General features: G+C 38.7%; 1 protein-coding gene across 1 annotated transcript; it reads left to right on the top strand.

The window, feature by feature from the left end:
* Positions 1 to 564: 564 nt before the first annotated feature.
* On the top strand, positions 565 to 21,592 carry ercc6 (excision repair cross-complementation group 6). Its single transcript, XM_066679742.1, has 20 exons — positions 565 to 704; positions 1,282 to 1,698; positions 1,800 to 1,920; positions 2,160 to 2,268; positions 3,899 to 4,592; positions 5,601 to 5,732; positions 7,168 to 7,326; positions 8,378 to 8,513; positions 9,476 to 9,646; positions 10,154 to 10,330; positions 13,593 to 13,709; positions 14,367 to 14,462; positions 15,276 to 15,494; positions 16,239 to 16,349; positions 16,499 to 16,618; positions 16,737 to 16,831; positions 17,389 to 17,534; positions 17,753 to 18,461; positions 18,562 to 18,640; positions 18,738 to 21,592. Exons 2-20 carry the CDS (start codon positions 1,292 to 1,294, stop codon positions 19,164 to 19,166), a joined length of 4,227 nt encoding a protein of 1,408 aa, XP_066535839.1. The 5' UTR covers positions 565 to 704; positions 1,282 to 1,291; the 3' UTR covers positions 19,167 to 21,592.
* Positions 21,593 to 22,193: the final 601 nt, after the last annotated feature.

Below are 22,193 nucleotides of genomic sequence, written 5' to 3' on the forward strand. Positions count from 1 at the left end.
TCAGTTTTAGCGAGGAAGAAGGAGGCAGGAAAAATGGGTGATTTCCGCCATCTAGCGTTTGTTCGGGAAACACTCATTCATTGTTAAATTAAGATTCGCTGTATATTCAACGCAGTATATTATTTAAATATAATAATATACATGACGTATTTTTCAACGGGTAAATGTAACGCTCATGACCACAGCGGAGGGTAGTTTCTCTTACTGAAATGTACTAAATTCCATTAAGTTGTCAAAATATTTACTTCAACATTCGCCTTGATGTTGTTGTTTTTTGTTTTTTTTCATTTAAGCAGTATAATTTTTCCGTTTAAAATATAGCAACCATTTTTGCGTGCTTTTCAAACACACCTGGTCCATAAGACCGTTAATAAAATAATTTATCAATGTTTAAATGCCAAAACCTGATTCACTTCCCATAGAGTACGTAGAGTTTATATGTGTAAACTAACATTTAAGTAAATTGTTTTGTATTTCCAGAAACCGTTACATTTATAGCGTTCTAAAAATGTTCTCATTCAGACCTTAGAGAGCTTTTATTTTGAAGGGTTGAAGTGGAGATCATTATGGGATGTTCTCTGTCACAGCGAAGCTGTTGTATAAGCAGTGAGACTATGACAGTAGTACACACACGGTGACAGAGAATATAGATGGATTTAAGTGTAAAACAATAAAACTCTACACAGAATCAGCTCGTTTGGAAGGTTTGTTCTTACCTGAATGTGTCTGTGTCTTTCTGAATGAATATGAACCAGGGAAAAGGGTGTGTGGATCGAAGTAATGGTACTTAGCTTATTAGCTACTGTCTAACAAAAACAGGCAGGTACTTCATTGTGGGCTTCAGTCGCGTTCTTCACTGGATATGTTTTATCTAAGGCAGGATGTGTTTTGTTTTGTCTGTTTGCTGATTTATATTTTGTAATGTTAGTGTTGTGTTAACTTGAGCATTTCTGTAGTCTGACATTTGTTTCACATGGCTCGATCTTCGGCATCTGTATTTAGGTCTTAGAATTGTACTTACTACATTGCAGTTTCTGTGTCTGAGAGTACATACACCCGGTCCCGACCCCAGTTTTAAATGTTTTGTTTCTGCAATTTAGTTTATGAAAAGTTACATATATGCAAAAGAGAATGTTGTTAAAAAAGAATGTAAGGTACACATTTGGACCATAAGTATGTTGCTGAGCCTTATAGGGAACATTAACGTTGTACTTTAACTACAGTGCATCTGTATGGTTCAAATTTTCTCACTTTGTGTACATTGTGATGTCTTAATTTCAGCTGCATTAAAATGCCAATTGACAACAGTGAAGACCAAGACCTTCCAACACTGTCCAGTCCTGTCAGTGCTCTGACACCAGGAGACCAAGAGGACCATGGGATCATCAGGGGGACTACTGGGTTGGCCATCCCAGAAAGTGGTCGGGAAGAGCCAGCAGCAGCCTATGCAGAGACAGTTGGGTCAGAGAACCCAAGGAAATCCCAGCTTCTGCTCCACATCAATCGCCAAGAGATCCAGGCAGTGGCTCAGAGTGCTCAAGCTGATGAGCTTCAGGGCCTGGGAGTGGATGTCTATGACCAGGACATTTTGGAACAGGGAGTCTTAAGGCAGGTGGACAGAGCCATCCAAGAGGCTAATCAGGCAGTAGCTAAAGCAGAAGCTGAGAAAGAATATGAGTCAGTGCTGGATGATGTCAGGTATGAAGATGAAGAATTGCCTTCCTCTGATGACCTGGATTTTAGTAGTCAAATCTGAGTTGAATGTGATGTATTCATTTTATTTAAATGTATCTTTTCAGGTCATGCACAACTGCTCTGAAACAAATCAACAAAATATTAGAACAGCTTACTCCATATGCTACCTCCAGCAAGGACATCAGCCGGAAAATTGAGTCGGTCAAAAGGCAAAAGGAAAATAAAGTAAGCAGATGAGTTTTCTTTTTTTGAGACACTGCCATTGGGGTTTAATATTCAGATTGGCTGAATATAATGATCAATTTTAAACTAGTGTTCATCAGTTTTTTTAAGCAGTGACCATGTTCTATCTATTAAAATGCTGATACATTATAGCTCCCATAATAATAATACAGCTAAGGCATTTGGGAACTTCTCCTGTATCAGCATGTTGGTAAGTTTAGAAACCTCTTTATCATTTACAGGAGAAGCAGTTAAAAAAGATCAGAGCCAAGCAGAGGAGGTTACAAGCCATTCTTGGTGGAGAGGATATCCTGAAGCTTGAAACAGAGTTATTGACTGAAGATGATGAAGGTGAGAGTGAAATACAGTTTCATAGGTTTAAATGACACTCAGTTCCATTGCCATTTACGTAAATATTGAGTAGTGTTGGTGAGAATGCATTTTGTTTGTGACCATAATACTAACCTATGGCTGAATAAGTTGGAAAAATATCTAATTGCTATTTTTCTAACCATATTGCAACCACAATTCAAATTGCTAATACCTTCTTACAGTTCAGGCCCAGGCCTGTTACTGACAGACATATCTGCTTCTGCCTTGACGCGTGAATGGTGCCAGATACGGGAATTAACTTAGGTTTTGTTGTCATGTATACCGCACATGAGTCATATATAGGTGAAACAAAATCTCAATGTTCTTAGGGTAAATTTCTGTGATTAGAACAAAAGTATTGATAGTGACAGCTATAAATATAATTGTAGCCCTTGCCATTTGATTGAATAAATCTAATTAATGCAATTTAATTTAATAGCAATTCATCTTGTGACACTAGTTTACCCATATGCTAAGTTTTCATCACCGCCAAAGATATCCATGTAAATAGTGACTGAGGAGTTAATCAACTCTGCAGTTCCTTCCTTTTTATGTTTCAATACCAAATTGAAATGGTTGCACTCTTTATCAGTTCTTGAATTAAATTTAATAATATTAAATTAAATGACACATGCTGGAATCTGTGCAGTGGTTGATGTGTTTGATTGACTGAAAAAAATAGCAAGTTTGTGTGTATTTAGATGTGTACTAATGCTGTTTGCTGACAGATGGTGTAGTGCTGTTAGCCATCAGTTCTACACTGAAGGGAAAATAGGAACTAAGCCAGTATCCTCCTCACATCAACTTTTTTGCATGTTAGTAGGTCTTGTTACACAGCAAAATCAGCAGTGTTGAATCAGCATCTATAATGTTTTCGAGATCTGAATCAGCAAACATATTGTCCCACTCTACAATATATATATATATTTAATCATCCTGTGTTAGTTTACAATTTACAATTTCTACTACTACTACTATATGCACCTGCAGCATCATTACCCCAACATACCTGCCTGTTAATCTAATTTGGTTGAAGTGAAAAATATTTAACACTAACCTTTTTGATGTATACTTGTCTGTATATGTCATGATCATAACATAAGCATTAATATGAGTAAACACGTCCTTTGTGAATATTTTACTTCATGCTGAATAAAGATCTTGATGAACTGATGAAACTTTGATGATTTTACTGTTTTGATCAATTTCTTCATTATAAATTACACCAAAGGGAGCTTTGCACAGCAGTGTATTACGGTGTAGTATCACAACTACAGTGTTAGGCTGCCATGTATTAATATTTATGCTTTTTTTTTTTTTTCATTTACTTCCAAATAAATATGAAACATGGTAAAGACAAAGTAAAAAACACAATCACAGTAAACTCTGAGTTCTTGAATAGATTGGGTAAAGGGCATAATGGAACTAATATATATATATATATATATATTAGGTCCAAATTGAAATTCCTATGATATAGTAGTTAAGCATCTCCCATACTTCCTTTCTCTGACATTAGACCAGAATCTTGTAAGAACAGTAAAATCCTGTGAACATATTGGTACCATACTATAAGTCATGTACTCTTTGTGCATATGTATGTTTTTAGAGCCAGGCCCATCAACACTGGGCAGCATGCTCATGCCAGCTCAAGAGACAGAGTGGGAAGAGCTTGTCCGCAAAGGTCACATGACGCCATTTGGCACAAGGATTACTCCAAAGGAAGAAAAGAAGGAGCCACGCAAAATAATGCTCAGTGAAAACCAGGGCTTTGACAAGTATCTTTCAGACCAAGCAATGATGGCTGAGAGAAGAAAGAAACCCCCATTAAAGAAAAGTAAGAAGACCACCAAAACTACCTCAGCTGAGGCTCCTAAGAATGGAACACTCTCCAAGCAAGATAAGAAACTGCAGAAGCGCATGCGGAAGCTGCAAATGACCGCATTAAAAGCACACCCCAAAGCCAGGCCTAAAGTGGAGAAAGAGCTTCCACAGACTAACAAGAAGAGGCACAGAGAAGGGGTTTCGGACAGTGAGGGATCAGAATATGTGCCTAGTGATGAGCTGATGGACCCTGAGGAACCAGAACCAGATGATGAGTTCTGGGTTGATGAAAATGGGGAGTACGAACTGAAGCCATATAAGAAGAATAGGGAGGCCAAACCCAAAAAGCCCAGGAAAGGAGATGACAGTGATGAATACCTCCCTAGCAGCTCAGATGAGGAAGAGGACTCTGGGAGAAAAGGCAAGGTGAAGAAATACAAAGACGATGGGGACATTGAGTACTACAGGCAACGGATTAGGTAAGATTACCAGGAATGCCTTGTCCAGAATATATGTTAATACATTAGAAATGCCATAGTCCTTTGTCAAACACAAATTCACATGATAGAATCATTCATGTAACCATCTTTTGCCTATGTGTGCTAGAATAGATAATCCATTGAAGAGATTGGCAGCTGTTCTTTGACTAAGCAAATTCTTTGTCTATTCATATTTTTTCTCATTATAATATGCATCTATTTATTCCACAATGCTAATGTGAAAATAGATGGTACCAAACCTAACAAGATTGAGAATTTGTATTTATAGTAAGAAAATTGAGTTGGCACAGTGTCTTTCTCCACACTTTTTGCGCTGTGGATTTGGACGTGAATGCAGCAACACATTTCTGGAAGCTGCTGGTGGAGCACCACAGCGTGTGGAGTGAAGGAGGTGGGGAGGGAAAAAAAAAACGTAATTAACTGAACCAATGCTTAGTCTTGACTTAATTACAAGTGCAGTCTCGGAAGCCCCAGATAAAGGGAACAGTTTCATTGTGGAGTGACAGGGCCAGGCCCAAATGAAGATGGATTTTTTTTCCCTGCACTCCTCTTTCCACACCTTTCTTGGGGAGCTCAAACTCCTAATTGTCTGTATCAATCTTAATTTGCTTCCGTGATGACACTGCCACTAACTGCCGTATCCCTGCAGCCAGAAGTGGTTCAATTAAAGCTGCCCTGCAAGAATGATGGCGAGGGAGCTAACTAAGGCAGAGCTTTGGCCTCTCTCTATCTCTCTCTCAGACTGGGAAATTAAAAGTAGAGGCCAGGGACTAAGACTACCTGCCCATACAGTACTTCAGTCTCTGAAGCAAACCTTCCCAGAGGTGGTTTTTTTAAACAATGCTCACTGAGTCAAATTAAGAATGTCAGCAGTAGAATAGTTTCCATTGTGTTAGAGTTCTTTTGGCTAATCGAAACCTAGATCAGACATTGTGTGAAATCATCAGGGGAAGCATTTTCAGTAATGCAGTGACTGTCATCCTGCAGGAAGTGGAAGAGGCAGAGACTCCAGGAGAAAGAGCGGAAGAGACAAGCAGAAGAGGACGAGTCTGAAGAGAGCGACGCTGAGTTTGATGAAGGTTTTAAGATGCCAGGCTTTCTCTGGAAGAAACTCTTCAAGTGAGGATGTGGGATTTAAACTTAACATGTCACATGTAGCTGCTTGAGAAATTTACTTACACATAAAAACAAATAGTTTCATTCTATATTTATTTATTTATTAATGTTTAAATTTTAATTCTCAGAATGGGAATGATGGTTGGTATCACAAACAGTTTGCAACACTATAGGGAATGAAAGGGAAATTATTTAGAAATCGTTCTCATCAGCATTAAACAAAAACATTACAAACTTATTTCACTTTTTACCAAATCAAAATAATTGTTTTTATGCATATATGTTAAAACTGATGCTTACAACATGTTTCTATTTAAGAATGTTTTGAAATGTTCAGAAAGCATCCAGGAAAGATGATGCAAAAAATACTTAAAAAAACAAAAACAAAACAAAACAAAAAAACACTTTTTTTAAGAATATAATTTTTGATCAGCTATAGCAAGCAATTAATTGACATCACAATATAAACAATGTACAGAAGTCTCCAAAGGCGGATAACCACAAAAGAAACCAGTGACTTTGATTGCTCAAAAAACACTTATGCTTTTGTAATGGAATCGATGCACGGCTCTTGAATATTTTTGCCAAGCCTTTGTCAATAATCATTGTTTTTTCACTGCCTCAACAAATGCAAGCTAAGATTATTCAGAGTGGATGCCTTATGCCAACACTACTCATATGCACCACAAACATCTCTGGGTTCACGCTCATTTTTAATGGACAGATGTACCCGTGGAAATGTATGGTTTAATGAGTAAATTTTTTCAGTTGTTTATGGAAATGATGGACAATGTATTCATAGGCAAAAAAGAAAATGACTTCCAGATTTTTACCGGTGTAAAGTTCAATAGCCAGGGTCTGTCATGTCAATACAGGGGATTGTATTAGTGCCCATGCATTACTTGGACCAATGCTGAAAGATAGAACATCATATCCAGCCAACTAGATGATATCTACCTGGGACATCCAAGCTTATTTCAGAATAACATTGATAAACCAAGTTCTCTATGTACATGTACAGCATGGGTGTGTAATTAAAATGTATGGTCTGTCTGCTGTCCATATCTGCATTTATTTATCAAAAAAAATATTTGTTTCTAAAGAACAACATATATTTTTTAATGTTTTCAAGAGTTAAATAATAGCTCTTTAATATTATTTATTTAAACCATCACATGTTTTGGGATTGAGAAAATAGGAAGAAGGCAACACTGATAGATGGATTTACTGTCCTGCATGTTTAGGGCTCTGGGCTTACAACAGGAAGCTGCTACTGTTGTGCCATGGCTACGTTTTACAACACATCAATCGAGCAACACTTACAGGCCATTTATTTAGAATCAATAGAGATAATGGCCGTATGATTAATTGATCAGGTGCGGTGTTTGTGTTGTGCTGGTCTGGCATTTTGTCCTACATGCTTGCTTTTGTTGTCCAGGTACCAGCAGACAGGTGTCAGGTGGATGTGGGAACTGCACTGCCAGCAGGCAGGAGGCATTCTGGGAGATGAGATGGGCCTTGGCAAGACCATCCAGGTAATTGCCTTCCTGGCAGGCCTGAGCTACAGCAAGCTGAGGACACGCGGCTCAAATTACAGGCAAGTGACCCCACATTGCCATACCCCTTAACTACCCCTATGATTCCTCATACATTCACTAGCCTGAATACAATGTGTCACATTAATACAAGACAAAATAATTTTTAAATCTGTTGGCCTCATATCTTCTCTCAGCTCCTCATAAGAACACAAAAAATAACTATGCACAAATATTTTGTATACTCACATATGGTTTTTAAAGCTCATACACATACATACACACTGACACACTCTATTGCCACGCCCACACCCACTCCCACCCCCAGAGTGAAAGTCTTGATTGCAATGAATATTTCAGCAGCTGGATTGCTAGTGGAGAGAGGTTTGGCGTGAATTATTAAAGACGTTTCAATTATGATATCCCTCTAATTCTCTTAGTGGCGACATCAAAGGAAGAACAAGGACGTGAAATGAGAGTAACTGTAGAGGAGGGGGGAAGGGAGGGAAATTAAACATGAAACACATAATTAAATACGTTTAAAGCAGTGCCTTTTTGTTTTTCAGTGCTGTGTTTGCTCAGGGTGGGGGCCTCCTGGCCGGTCAATACAACTAGGTCTGGCGTCGCCCATCCGCAAATTGATTGTTTGCAAACTCAATTACGGCTCCATATCAATGGCTGCCACGGTCCGGAATATCATATCATACTATAATGCTCCTAGAGCCATTTAGTGCATTTTGTCGATTCATCTCCATTGGAGAACACGCAGAGGGAGCATTATGCTGGACTAGCATCAGCTCAGGGTTCACGACTTCCTTTTACTTTAAACATGCTCTTCGTCTGCTCTACAGATCTCGACTACTCTAAGTTTTTGACTACAAAACCAGTAACTTTTTCTTTTCAGTTCATGTACTATGCTTGTTATTTTAAGATTGTTCATTTCAAAGTAAACTTTGATGAAGAATCTGTTTTCTTTCTAAAAGAAAATTTTATTTTATTTGATACAACTCACCAAACAACTTCATACATTTCATGAATATCTCTATCACCAAGAAAGTGATTTTAACCATGACGTGCTGAATTGATCAGATGGCCTTGTCACTGTCTGTGCAGGTATGCTGGATTAGGGCCCACTGTCATAGTTTGCCCAGCTACTGTCATGCATCAGTGGGTGAAGGAATTCCATACCTGGTGGCCTCCTTTCCGTGTGGCAGTTCTCCATGAAACAGGTTCCTTCACTAGCAAGAGGGTCAGTATAACCATAGAGCCAGCAGGTGTGGCACATATGTCGATCTGAATTGATTATTTCTGCACGGTTTACTAAGCTGCCAACCTATTCAGCCTGGGGCAGGTTAGTCCAGCCTTTCCTGTTGAAGTTATAAAGTGTATTTCAGAACAGAATACTTGTTAATTGAGTTACTAAACAGAACTCATGTTAGAATATATATGTGCCCTTTAAAACAAAGTTCTTATAGTGTTTATACAGTATATCCTAAATTTAGTGTCCACAAAATTTCCATTACTGTTTCAGATTCTGAGATTATTAGAAATTAAAATTTCTCATGCTGAGGACTATCATGACAGCAAGATTCCACTGGCATGTCATAGCTCTGATTTTACACTATACATGCCAGCATGATATTTTCCCATCCGTAAGCAGATATCCTAGTTTGGAGTAGATTTGGCTCCAAGGAAATGTTAAATTAATTAAAGCTAAGGTGGAAGTAGCTGCTGTAGGGCTGCTGTGAGGTGTTTACCATGAGGGCTCCTCACTGCTACCCCTCCCCCCCCCCACTCTCTGCCTGACACAGTGATTAATGGGGGCTGTTGCCTGGCAGTCCACGCTTTGCCCTCTAGGAGGAGGATTGGTCTCAGGAGCTTGGGGGATGTGGAGGTGGGGGGAGCACATTTATGCCTAATGACAGAGTTTTCACGCTCACGCTAACACTGCCTCAGACCAGATGTACCTTATTAATTGGCTGCAAAGTAAAGAAGAAGGAAAAAAACTAGGGGTTACATGGCTGGTGTGCTTTTAATTGGAATTCACAGGAGGCTTTTGGTGTGAAGTGTGGAGGTGGACATTCAGTACAGCAGTTTTGATGAAGAGTCTGGTGTAGATGACCTTACGTTGCCTTTCTAATGTGACTGTAATGATGAACTCTTCTATAAACAGGGTCATGGCCATGAACATTGTGCCGTTGTGTTTTACAGGAGAAGCTCATCCCAGAGATAGCCGCTAGTCACAGTATTCTCATCACTTCATACTCATATGTGCGCATCATGCAGGAGTACATGCAGAGGTACGACTGGCATTACGTCATCCTGGATGAGGGCCACAAGATCAGGAATCCCAACGCTGGAGTCACTGTTGCATGCAAGCAGGTGACCAGGGACTTTATTATACAGGGTCTGTATCGTAACTGGATGTTCTGAAATATTGGGAACAACAGAATGGTCCTTAGGTAAAGGTAATAGAGAAATAAATAAAGATACATGTTATTATCAGTCTCACCCACCAGACCTCTTATCTTACTTTTCTCCATTTCTTAATTAATTTATGTGTGCTATAGCAGTATGGATCACGATATTAAAAAATCCATTGGAAATTCCACATTTTTTCGATTCGGTATTGAATGAGCTGAAGTTAATGGTGCTTTTAGGCCTAATGAATCACAATGTTTTGATTGTCAAATTAATCCTGAAAATTTTGAAATTTGCCTTTACCTTTAAAATGTTATTCTCCCCTTTCTATTCCATAATATACTTGATATGATTGTCCCATTTACCTGCTTTATATCTTGTGTCTGGGTCTAAACATTCTGTGTTTTCAGAGTCTCAAGCCTATGTTACAGTCCTGAAATGTCCTGTATTTCTTTTTTCTTCTTCTAGTTTCGGACTCCTCATCGCTTCATCCTCTCTGGATCTCCTATGCAGAATAACTTGAAGGAGCTGTGGTCCCTCTTTGACTTTGTATTTCCTGGGAAACTGGGCACTCTCCCTGTCTTCATGGAGCAGTTTTCAGTGCCTATCACCATGGGAGGATATTCCAATGCCTCTCCGGTGCAGGTAAGACCTTGCTGAAATTACAGTGACACTCTGATTGGAATGTTTTAAAGTATTTGGATTATCAGGCCAGGTTTATTCTTGACTTTTACAGTGTGTTGTCACTTTATTAAAAATAGTCTGTGGTGAATTTTTTTTTAAGTTATTACCAGTCATGCCTAATTCATAGTTAATTTGGATTGCTTTTAGATGGATGCTCGTTTCTTTTCAAAGAGACACACCAATCAGCATTAGGAAAGTCACCTGGTTTCTAAGCTTACTGACCATTTTATCAACTCCAGTAAATATATATGTGCACTCTGTAGTTCTGCAATTACAGATGGCTCAGGACCAGCACAGAGCATGTATTATTTGGTTAGTGCATCATTCTCTGCGCTGCAGTGACAATAAAAAATTAGTGGCATGCCAGTGTGTGTCACACTGGTACAAGTGGATCAGACACAGCATTTTTTGGAGTTTTAAACACCTCAATGTCAATGGTGTCCAGTGGCCAGTTTTCTGTAACCACTGATGAAGATCTAGAGGACGAATAACACAAACTGCATAACCAGATGAGTTTCTGTCTCAGACTTTCCATCTGTAAAGTAGACCAACAAGGGATTATGTATCTAATAGACCAGACTGCAAGTGAGCACAATGTTCAAAAACTCCAGCATTGATAACACAGTGACACGCCACCTCATCATCATCATTGTCACTGCAGCGCTGAGAATGATCCACCACAAATATAAAACCTGCACTCCAGTGGTCCTAACCTGTCTGTAATTATAGAAATACAAAATGCCACCTACATGGAGAGTGGAGCTGATGAAATGCACTATGAGTTTGGGATGGGGGTATCCACAATTTTCATATCGTCATATTGTCTCAGAATATTATCACAGTATACAGTATTACTGTAGTGAGTGGGTGCTCTGTCAGGCTGAGCTGAGCCTTATATCTGTGAGCACAAATTCGAGTGAATTCAGCTAAACACAGCCTGACAGTGCACACCGACACACGTGTTGATGATAAAGCCCATTTCTGAGAGGGCAAATTTCAGCAACTTGGGCTGAAGGTAGGGGTGGCCGATATGATTCTAAATAATATCACGATAGCTCAGTATTTTTGCGATAATAATATTCATGGCAATATGAAAAAAAAAACCTGAAATATACTTATATTAATTTCCAGAACACACAGTTGCAACAAAATTAATGTTATATTAATATTTATTATATTCTATTAATGTTATATTTAATATCTTATTTTAATTATTATACAGGATGGGCCATTTATATGGATACACCTTAATAAAATGGGAATGGTTGGTGATATTAACTTCCTGTTTGTGGCACATTAGTATATGGGAGGGGGGGAAACTTTTCAAGATGGGTGGTGACCAGAGTGGCCATTTTGAAATCGGCCATTTTGGATCCAACTTTTGTTTTTTCAATGGGAAGAGGGTCATGTGACACATCAAACCTTTTGGGAATTTCACAAGAAAAACAATGGTGTGCTTGGTTTTAACGTAACTTTAACAAGTAACAAGTTTCTGACCACTTATAAACTGTGTTCAAAGTGCTACCCATTGTGTTGGATTGTCAATGCAACCCTCTTCTCCCACTCTTCACACACTGATAGGAGAAATGCTAGCACAGGCTTTCAGTATCCGTAGTTTCAGGTGCTGCACATCCAAACCACCTCCACACGACTGAAGTCAAAATTTGTCGGTTTACAACTTTCTTCCTCTCCCTTTTAACCCAAACTCAGCGCTAAACTTACAACTGCAGTGAGCTACTGGGCTTGTGTTATTTCCTCCACCCGTTTTCAGACCATAACGTCAGCAGTCATTGAGCTCCCACAGCGCCCCCTCCCTGTGGCTCTCTTAAATGCACATGAACATTTAGCAAACTTTTAAAGACAAAGAACAGAAATTTGACACACCACACACACGTCATAAATATCACCCTCATTTTGAGATACCGTCCACAATTCTAAATACCGCTGTATATGGTATTATTGTTATACAGCCCAACCCTATTATGAGTGTAGATAGAGGGTGGCTTTAATATTATGTCTGGTGGGTGTGTATAGCTCTATATTCAGTTATATTCAAATAACTTTTGTTGAGTAATATTTCAGTACTCTTTTCAGCTGCTGCATGTAATGACAAATCATGGGACTGAGTTAATTAATTAAAGTTATAACACTTTAGATATTTTATCATTAAGTTACCGGCAGCCTACACAGTAAGAAAAGAACATGGGTGTGCCATTATTAACCTCTTTAATAATACACGTAGTTATGAATATTATTTCCTGCTTTGAGACGTCTGTGAAGCTTCCTTTGCCAATAATACAGGCCTTTATACTAAATATTAATGTTATTAAATGGTTAGGGAGGCCCATGTCTCCAGTAACTTATCAGTAGTCATCATTCACACACTACAAATAAGCTTTGTACATGTATAGACTCAGTTTTTTTTGTTTACAGAAATAAGATGTTTATTTGACATGCTTTTATTTGCACTTAAGTGTGCAATTGATTGTTTCTTTTTACAATAAGTTTTGTTAGCTACTGTATTAATATGAATTAAAAAACAAGCTATTAAGCGTTTTATTGTGTTGAATTATGTTTGTGAACAAAATGGCCCCTGGTGTCAGGACTCATATTCCTCTTGAGTTAATCAGCAGTGAGGGATGTACATGATGCCTGAAGCATTTTCCACAAGTTCTATTACTGTAGCATATGCTCTCACACCCTTCACATGCATTCATTCAGCTAATCGCACTGTCCTCCCCTCTCTCCCTTTCTTCTTCTCTCTCCGTGGTGCTCTCTCTTGTTTTCTCAAGTGGGCTCTAATCCAGGCTTATTGTGTGCCCTGCAGTGTTGTGGGCCTACTGCTGGCTTTCTTTTGATCTGCGGATCCCTTTAAATTACTGCTAAATGGCATTTGGCCTAACACTGGATCAGGAGAACATTATTGATAAAAGCGTGTGGGCCCCCTCTGGAGTCCAGCAGCACTCTTATGAATCTTTAATGTGTCAATCTGCTGAAAGGAAGAGAAGAGAGGGCTACTGCTGACATGCCTCAGGACACACAGCCCTGCTAGCACATCATAAAGTGTGTACTGGTTTGCCCTTATTTACAAGTGAATATTTACTCTGTGCTATTTCCAGGAAAAGACAATGGATTCAGAGCTGTAATCTAACTTGTTCCCTAATTTGTAATCTTAATTTGAAATGGTTAATGTTTTTTCTTTCTGTGTCTCTCTATGTCTTAGGTGCAGACAGCCTATAAATGTGCCTGTGTCTTACGTGACAGCATCAACCCTTACCTGCTGAGAAGAATGAAGGCTGATGTTAAGGCCAATCTCTCATTACCAGACAAAAATGAGCAGGTCTGCACAAAACCTACATCACTGGTTTATACATTTATGCAAGACCTCAGTCTCATATTTTAATGTTGTGTATCTGTGCATGGAATATCCAAATACATTTTCCTTGAACAGGTGTAATAGCTTATATTCAAATGTTTGGACACATCTCCTCATTAGTCATTGGTGGAATTAGGGCTATTCACTGTATAGAACTGTGTACCAGCCCAACCTCTGCACAACCCAAGTTATGGTCTCAAACACATTAAGAAGGCGAGCAGTTCTACAAATTAACTCTTAACGAGGCCACAGCTGTTCACTGAAAACCATTCCAGGTGATGACCTCATGAAGCTGACTGAGAGAACGCTGAGAGTGTGCACAGCTGTCATCAAAGCAAAATGTGGCTACTTTGAAGAATCTAAAGTATAAAATATATTCTGGTTTGTTCAACACTTTTTTGTTTACTACATACTTCTATATGTGTTCCTACCCTATTCATTTACAATGTAGAAAGTAATAAAAAACAAAGAAAAAACACTGAATGAGATGTCCAAACATTTGATTGGTACTGTATACATATCATAATTATTGGAACAAAAACTTGTATCTCAAAATGATGATTTTACAAGAGAAGAAATAAGCATTTGTTTTTATATTTATGTGAATGCTTGTTTTTTCAGGTGTTGTTTTGCAGATTAACTGAAGAACAACGGAAAGTCTATCAGGATTTTCTGGATTCCAAGGAAGTCTATCAGATTCTGAATGGAGATATGCAGGTAAGTTTGCTTTTGTCTTCTCACGTTCAGGTTCATTAGTAAGGAGAAGATGGGCAAGTGAAAGAAAAATCCAAATTGAGGAAATTGGAAAGACATTTATCAGTCTTCATGTTGCATGTAGAAATGAAGGATTACTGATGAACCATTGATAGCTTAGGGATAGTAGGTCAATGATACCCTAAATAAAGTGCTACCAGATGGAGATGCTATATTCATCTGCTGTTCATTTGCTTTATTGTTTTCCAGGAATGAGAAAGGCTTATTCATTATTCAGTTTACTCTCCAGCAGTATGGCTCTCCCTTTTATGCTTATTCTGTATCTCTCAGACAAATATGAACACACACAAACACACACACACACACACACACACGCATACATGTGAGGAAGCATCTGTTGTTTATTAATGTCTTTTTGGGTTCTGTGTTTTTCTTGAATATTTAATGTCATATTCAACATACAAGTTTAGTCCAAAATTTCCAAGTTGCCATTCAAAGTGCACAGTGTCATGAAGGTTTTTTCATATAAGCTATTTATCCAAGGCCTTCAAATGTGTGCGGAAGCAAAGGCTTTGGGACTTCAGTGCAGTTTACACACCTCTTTTGTGGTCACAGTAGTCCATTAATGCACATATATAATGCAAGGGGCATTGAATTCTCTGAAGTAAGAGACTTCTTTTTACTTTACTCTGTTCAATGACTCTTATTAAATCAATTGAATTTATTAAAGCTTTCTTGAGGGGTGTCTGACAGCAGGACTCTGATTTCTTCCTTTTTCTTGATTGTTAAACTGATGCATACATTCTCTTTGTTCAGGTTTTCTCTGGTCTGATAGCCCTGAGAAAGATTTGTAACCACCCAGACCTCTTTACTGGTGGGCCGCGGTTGCTGAGGGGCATATCCGAAGAGGAACTGACGGAGGATGAGCACTTTGGGTTCTGGAAGCGCTCTGGCAAGCTGATAGTGGTGGAGTCTCTGCTCAGACTGTGGTTTAAACAGGGACACAAAGTCTTGCTCTTTACACAGTCCAGACAGGTCAGTGCTCCAAATGGGAATTTTACAGACTGAATAATCAGAGAGTATACAATGATGCCAAACAGCCAGGGTTTAATGGGAGTTATGGCAAAAGACTTTAACTGATACTCCTGTGGCCTCCTCCAGTGTATGTTACTGCCTTGCGCCCAATGATTCCGGGTAGGCTCCGGACCCACTGGATAAGCGGTTACAGACAATAAATGGATGAATGAATAAATGTTATTCCTCTGCAAGTCAATATTTTGGTCATTTATTAAACACTGACAATATGAAAATACAACAGGATGGTTGTAATTAAATTGTAGATTTATTAAGACACTTCATTAAATAGATCACCAAATTGAATAGACTTATTTTGACTTTTTCTAGTCTATGTTCCTATAAGAGCCTCCATTCTTTCTTTACATCAGTGGATACACCTTAAGTAAAGAAATGTGAATAAACCCTGCATGTTGATGGATAAGCTGCACTTGCCGTATCTCCAGAAGAAGCCACTAAAGCACCAATAAAGATATTATGTCATTTTTCCCTCTAATAGAATTCATTATGAGCCCTTATTGCATTGTAGGGTGTCTGTCAGGACCCAGCTGTCTTTGTTCAATAGAAATGAGATTTGGCTTCAGAGGGAACCTAAAACCCACACAGTTGGTACTTCTGTACATGTAATATTAATCTCCCTTAATCCTATTAGCACTAATCCTGTTCTCAATGCTCTGTCTGGAACCATTTCTCCCACACACACAGATGCTGGAGATCCTAGAGGTGTTTGTGAGGGGAAATGGATACTCCTTTCTTAAAATGGATGGCACCACCACAATCGCGTCCAGGCAGCCACTCATAGCTCAGTACAATGAGGTGAAGGAATCATTATCAGCAATGAAGTTCTGAGAATGACTGAATACGAGATGATAATATCTGTGAATTTGATTTTTCTTTAAATGACTTTTAAGACATCATGTATTTGTAAAGAAATTGTGGTTCAATATTATGGTGATGTTTTGCAGAACAAGGATATATTCATTTTCCTTCTTACAACCAAAGTTGGTGGATTAGGTGTCAACCTGACGGGTGCAAACAGAGTCATCATCTATGATCCAGATTGGAACCCCAGCACAGACACACAGGTTTGAGCTTAAATTAAGCCTATTTGGTAAAACAGCTGGATGCAGCTGTTGTCTGGATGCTTTATTAGGAAAGGTGTTTAAAGTGTGACTCTATACTGCACCTGTCTCCTCCCTGTAGGCCCGTGAACGTGCCTGGAGGATAGGACAGAAGCAGCAGGTGACCGTTTACAGGTTACTGACCGCTGGGACCATTGAAGAGAAGATTTACCACAGGTTGGTTTTCTGTCTCAGTGTTAAGATTTATTATCATTTGAATGTATTGAAAACTGTGGATTATTTATTAAATGGTTATATTCAGCATAGGATTTTAAAGTACATTTCCTTATTACTGATTGTTTTGGCTTGGCTTGTAGTTAGCAATAATAAGGCAAAGCAATCCACTCCATAATGCCATTGTCTGCAGGAGCTCAATTGACAGTAATTGAAATGGGTTATATTGTCATTAAATATCAAAACAAATTTGCAAATTGGTCGCTAAAGACAGCCCTAGCCCATTGTGTGATTTTTATAAAGAGGCAATGGGAATTCCCAACGACTATGAAAAGAAAGATTGTTAACATATTAATTTACCAATTTCAGGCTTACTTATGAGCTGATCGACTTTTCCCGCAGTTACACCATTAAGCAGGGTAATGTTGTGGTAGGACAGGACCCACACTGATACAGTTTCATTTTAGGTCATAATGGAAGAATCTGAAATGTGAGTCCAATGTGTGCTGTAAGAAGTATTACTAAATGTTAATATAATGCTCCCTTGTCTAATTCCACAGACAAATCTTCAAGCAGTTTCTCACAAATCGAGTGCTCAAGGATCCAAAGCAGCGTAGATTTTTCAAGTCCAATGATATTTATGAGCTTTTCACGCTTAGCAGTCCTGATAGCTCCCAGGGAACTGAGACCAGTGCAATATTTGCAGGTATTAATGTAATAATCAGATTAAATTCATGAGCTGATTGCATTCTGTCATGACTATTGTTTTACCTTAATTAGCACTTGCTATTTTACAGTATGCAGATGATATATCACTAAATTCAGTTGTTAAACATTAGGCTCTACAATGTGAATTTGTTAGACACTGAAATCAATGATGTTATTGGAAACTGATTTTTGTCCTGCGTTAATTGTTCCATTTAGGCACTGGTTCAGACGTACAGATTCCAAAGAGACACAAAACACCTCATTCGTCTGAGTCGAACCATTTACAGAGACCGGTGTCATCAAAGCCAGTACAAGCCAGGTCATCATCGAGTGTAGAATACCAAAATACTTCAAGTGAGCCATCAAACAACAATGGCACAACCCTCAGTGGTCTCTCCATCAAGAACTTCAGTAACGAGAGTGACTCTTTAAATGTTAAATCCACGTCAGACTCATTAACAAACATTCCTCAAAATAAACATTTTTGTGCCAGTTCTCCTCAGAAACACAGGGAAAAGAAAAAGCACTGTGATAAAACAGAGTTGGTGAGCCAAACCTCAGATGTACAGAAACATAAGCATAAGAAACGCAAGCGCTCAAATGACGGGCGCTTTGAGGGCCATCGTATTTCTCACCTGGTGAAGAAGAGACACTACAAGAAAGAGGACAGCGAGGACAAGGAGGAGAAAAAAGATGAACGGAAGAGTGATGATTACGTACTTGCCAAACTGTTCAAGAAATCAGGAATCCACAGTGTCATGAAACATGACACAATCATGGAGTCGTCAAACCCAGACTATGTCCTGGTGGAGGCTGAGGCCAACAGGGTCGCCAAAGATGCCCTGAAAGCTCTGAAAGTGTCAAGACAACAGTGCAGAGTACCCTTCTCCAGAGGATCCACACCAGCTACACCAGTACCTGCCAGGTAAAGAAAACAGCTGGCACTACAGAAACAACAACCGTATCCTAGAGAGAATGACACTAAAAAATAAATATATGACATCTTAACTCTGTTTCTGATTTAGAAAACGGTTTGGACAGAAGAAAAACCCACTTCTCACCCAGTCCTCTCGCACTGCTCCAACAAAATCAGAGAAATGCAAGGTAAGAATTTACTATCTTGCAGTATGCCTTATAAAAATATTTGTTTATTTTGTTTTAAACATAATCAACATAATTTCCTCTTTGTGCATTTATATAGGATGCTGCCATTGTAAAGAAGTCAGGCATCAAGAAGCCAGGATTACCTGCACACTTCAGTGGAGAGGGAGCGGAAGAAGAGTCCCTTTCTGCCTCCCTCTCCTCCTCCTCATTGCTGGCCAAAATGAGGGCCAGGAACCATCTTAACATACCTCAGGGACAAGAAGAGGAAGAGGACGAGCAGAGAGGAAGTCAGCCTGCTGCCCCTCCTACAGAGCATGATGAGCTGCTGGTGGACCTGAGGAACTTTGTGGCCTTCCAAGCCCAAGTGGATGGCCAGGCCAGCACAAAAGAGATCCTGGAGTACTTCACCCCCAGACTGACCTCCACACAGACCCCAGTGTTCAGAGAACTGCTCAGGAACATCTGTGACTTCCATAGACTCCCTGGAGAGGAGGGGTTGTGGAAACTTAAAGCTGACTACAGATGAAAGAAGCTGAGGGCATGTTCTACAAGGCAAAACATTTTTTTAAGTGTAATGATGACCATTTGTGGCATTCTTGGACACTTGGGTGGATGATGTTCTTTAAATGGAATGGCAAACATATGGTATGTGTTTATATGTAGCGTGTTATTTGAACAATTATTATACATCGTGGTAGTACGGTTATGCCACCATCACTGTTTTTATGCAAGTTGATTTAAACTTGATTACGACCATACATTTAAAGGAACTCTAAGTAAGATTCAGTTTTTTTGCTCCTGGGGCTCCCCTCAGTGTAATTCATTTTTACAGCACTGTATTGATTTCAGTGGGGAAGGGGAGGGCGGGGTGGTGGTTTCCTACCTTCCTCCAAAAGTTACAGTTTCTACAGTGCTGAGCCCAGAGTAGCAACAACAGAGGTTCTCTTCTTCCTGTTGAAGCTCAGTGGAGCATCACAATGATTTTGAAGCTGTAATTGTAAGGTAGAAATATTGCATAGTGTTCCTGTTTTTGATATGTTTTTTTTTTTTTCTGTTCTTTTGCACGTTGATTTGTTTTCATGTTAAACCTGGGATTTACTTGATCGTATGCTCTGCATATTTACAAAAACATCTTTCAGGGAAACAGCTAGGCTGCAACAGTGACTGTAACTTATTTTTTATTAGTAATTCAACTCTGTATTACCTTTTTCTGTTGAGAAGGGGTTTATATTTTGTACAGATGTGTACAAGTAATACGGTCTTCAGTGTTTACTGACGTTTTAGTTTGTAAACATTCCAAGGGTGGGTTCCAACTGTATACAAGTGTCTACCTGAAATTTACCATTTGTGTACAAAGAAGATGTGGCTGTACGTAGATGGTTTGTGAGCCAGTGGTTTGTGTAGCATTGCCTTACACATGTCAGCCAAAAGTGACCTGTGGATTATTTGTCCAGAACTGTTGAAGTGTTTTAATGTGTTTCCTGATCTTCCTGTTACACACAATACATTTTTGCACATGCTTCCCATGTTTTTTTTTTTTTACATGTGAACATTAAGAGGCTGATGTAGTCTGAGCCACAGACGCTAGCCCACTACTCGACAGTGTGTCTGATACTTTCAGTGCACTAAGTGGCAAATGGTACCAGACTCTCTGTCAACTAGTGGGCTGGTGTCTGTGGAAATGTGAGACTATGGAATCTATGGTTGTGAGATTAGATTTGTTTTACTGAAGAATATTTTTGAGACATGGTTCCACTGTAGTATGAGGGGCCATAACATACACTGCAATAAAAAGCCCCTACAGTACTTTATTGGCTAATTACAGTATAGATCTTTAAGGTAGTACTGGAATGTACTGAACTTTACAGACATTTTGTGTAATTTTGTAAAATTAATATCACAGTTAGTGTGAGCAGAGAATTGTGTCAGAGACCCAGTTCATCCAAAAAAAAAAAAATTCATCTTTAGTTTCACTCCTGTAAGCTTATCTGCAGTTCCACACACCATCAGTGACATTATAAACTGTACTATCTTAGTTTTATAACATTTCCAATGCATTTCAGTGTGAAAATAATATTGTCTTATGATGAAAGCTTGTATGTTGGAATTTAACATTAAATTTGAAAAATGTTCTTAGTAGAATTCACAGCAAAATACAACAAGTCATTGTAATTTAAAGAAAAAGATTTTATTTTAAAATTGTTGTTTACTCTTTCTTTTTATCATTTTATTACAGTTTTTAAAGACAATGAAAAATGAAATGGTTGCTGGGCAACAGTGCTTACATTTGTACTTTCTTCTGATTGGTCAAGTTTCAACTGACAGCTACGTTTCATTTTTGTACTTTACTATTTACATTTTTACATAGTAACATTTTTGTCCTATACTTTTTTCTGTGTAATAATGACACATCAGTGATACATGGCCTTTGTATTAGTTTGAACTAAATATAAAATTACAGTCATTAAAGTGACATCGAGTCCATATTATTATAATTTATTTTAGACGTGTATGGGCTTGTAAACTGCATGATCCAAGATCACTGCTGTACTACGGATATTTCCTTCTTATTATCGCACGTCTAGAGCTGTTACGTCCAAAGTCCAGCTCAACTTCCTCAGTGTGGTGAACAGAGCTGAAAGTCCAATGAAGCTTTATTTATTTATTTTATCCCTACCGCTATCGAAGCCCATTTTCTAAGAAATAAAATGTTAAAAGTAGCCTTGTACTATTATAAAGTAGTGGGTGATTCAGCGGAAAGAGCGAGTTTTATAACAGCTTCAGAAAGACTGCTGAGTTTAGGTTCTGACTCAGGACATTGTTTATAGATTATTTACGATTTTAATTAATTAATTATTATAATTTAATTGTGAAATGATGAACGGATTTTGGTGACAGATTTTAGTGGTTATCAGGATATTGTGAAGGATTCGTTGGTGTAATTGTTTTAGGAAAGGGTCTTTTACACAACTTCAGCTGTGTTTATGAAATATATATTTGTCATTTACAAATTGTGGGTCAATCATCTTTTTAACCATATAATAATAATTATTTATAATTATTTAACCATGTAATTAATATTATTGTGATTATTATTGACATGCCAGTAGTGTAACTTTTAAAACCACATCCTGAAAAATAATAAACACTCAAAGCAGCGCATTAAAGTTGTAAAGTGTGAGATTCCAGTTTGCCAGAGCTTTCTGCCGAGGTCATAATACCAACTTTATTTTCAGCGGTGCATAAATTAATTACACGCATTTAATAACCAAAATATCATTATATTCCCCCCTTAATATCGTAAGCGTTTGAGGCGGGGGAGGCTCTGGATCGGGCAGGGGCTCTAACAGGCCATTAGCCGCCTGTAATGCTGTTACAGAGCCAATTAGGCGCCACGCGCTCCTTTTTCTCAGCGCTTTATGTGATTTCAGCCAATCCCGCCCTCCGCGCGCAAATTTCAGCTGCTACTCCGAGCCTCAGCGCGCGCGTCTGTGCGCGCCGCCGCTCCCCCGTGCGCCCTGAAACTAATTGAAAGGGTCCCGCTGCAGGTCAT

This window comes from Hoplias malabaricus, chromosome 8 (assembly GCF_029633855.1).
Source record: "Hoplias malabaricus isolate fHopMal1 chromosome 8, fHopMal1.hap1, whole genome shotgun sequence".
NCBI lineage: Eukaryota > Metazoa > Chordata > Actinopteri > Characiformes > Erythrinidae > Hoplias > Hoplias malabaricus.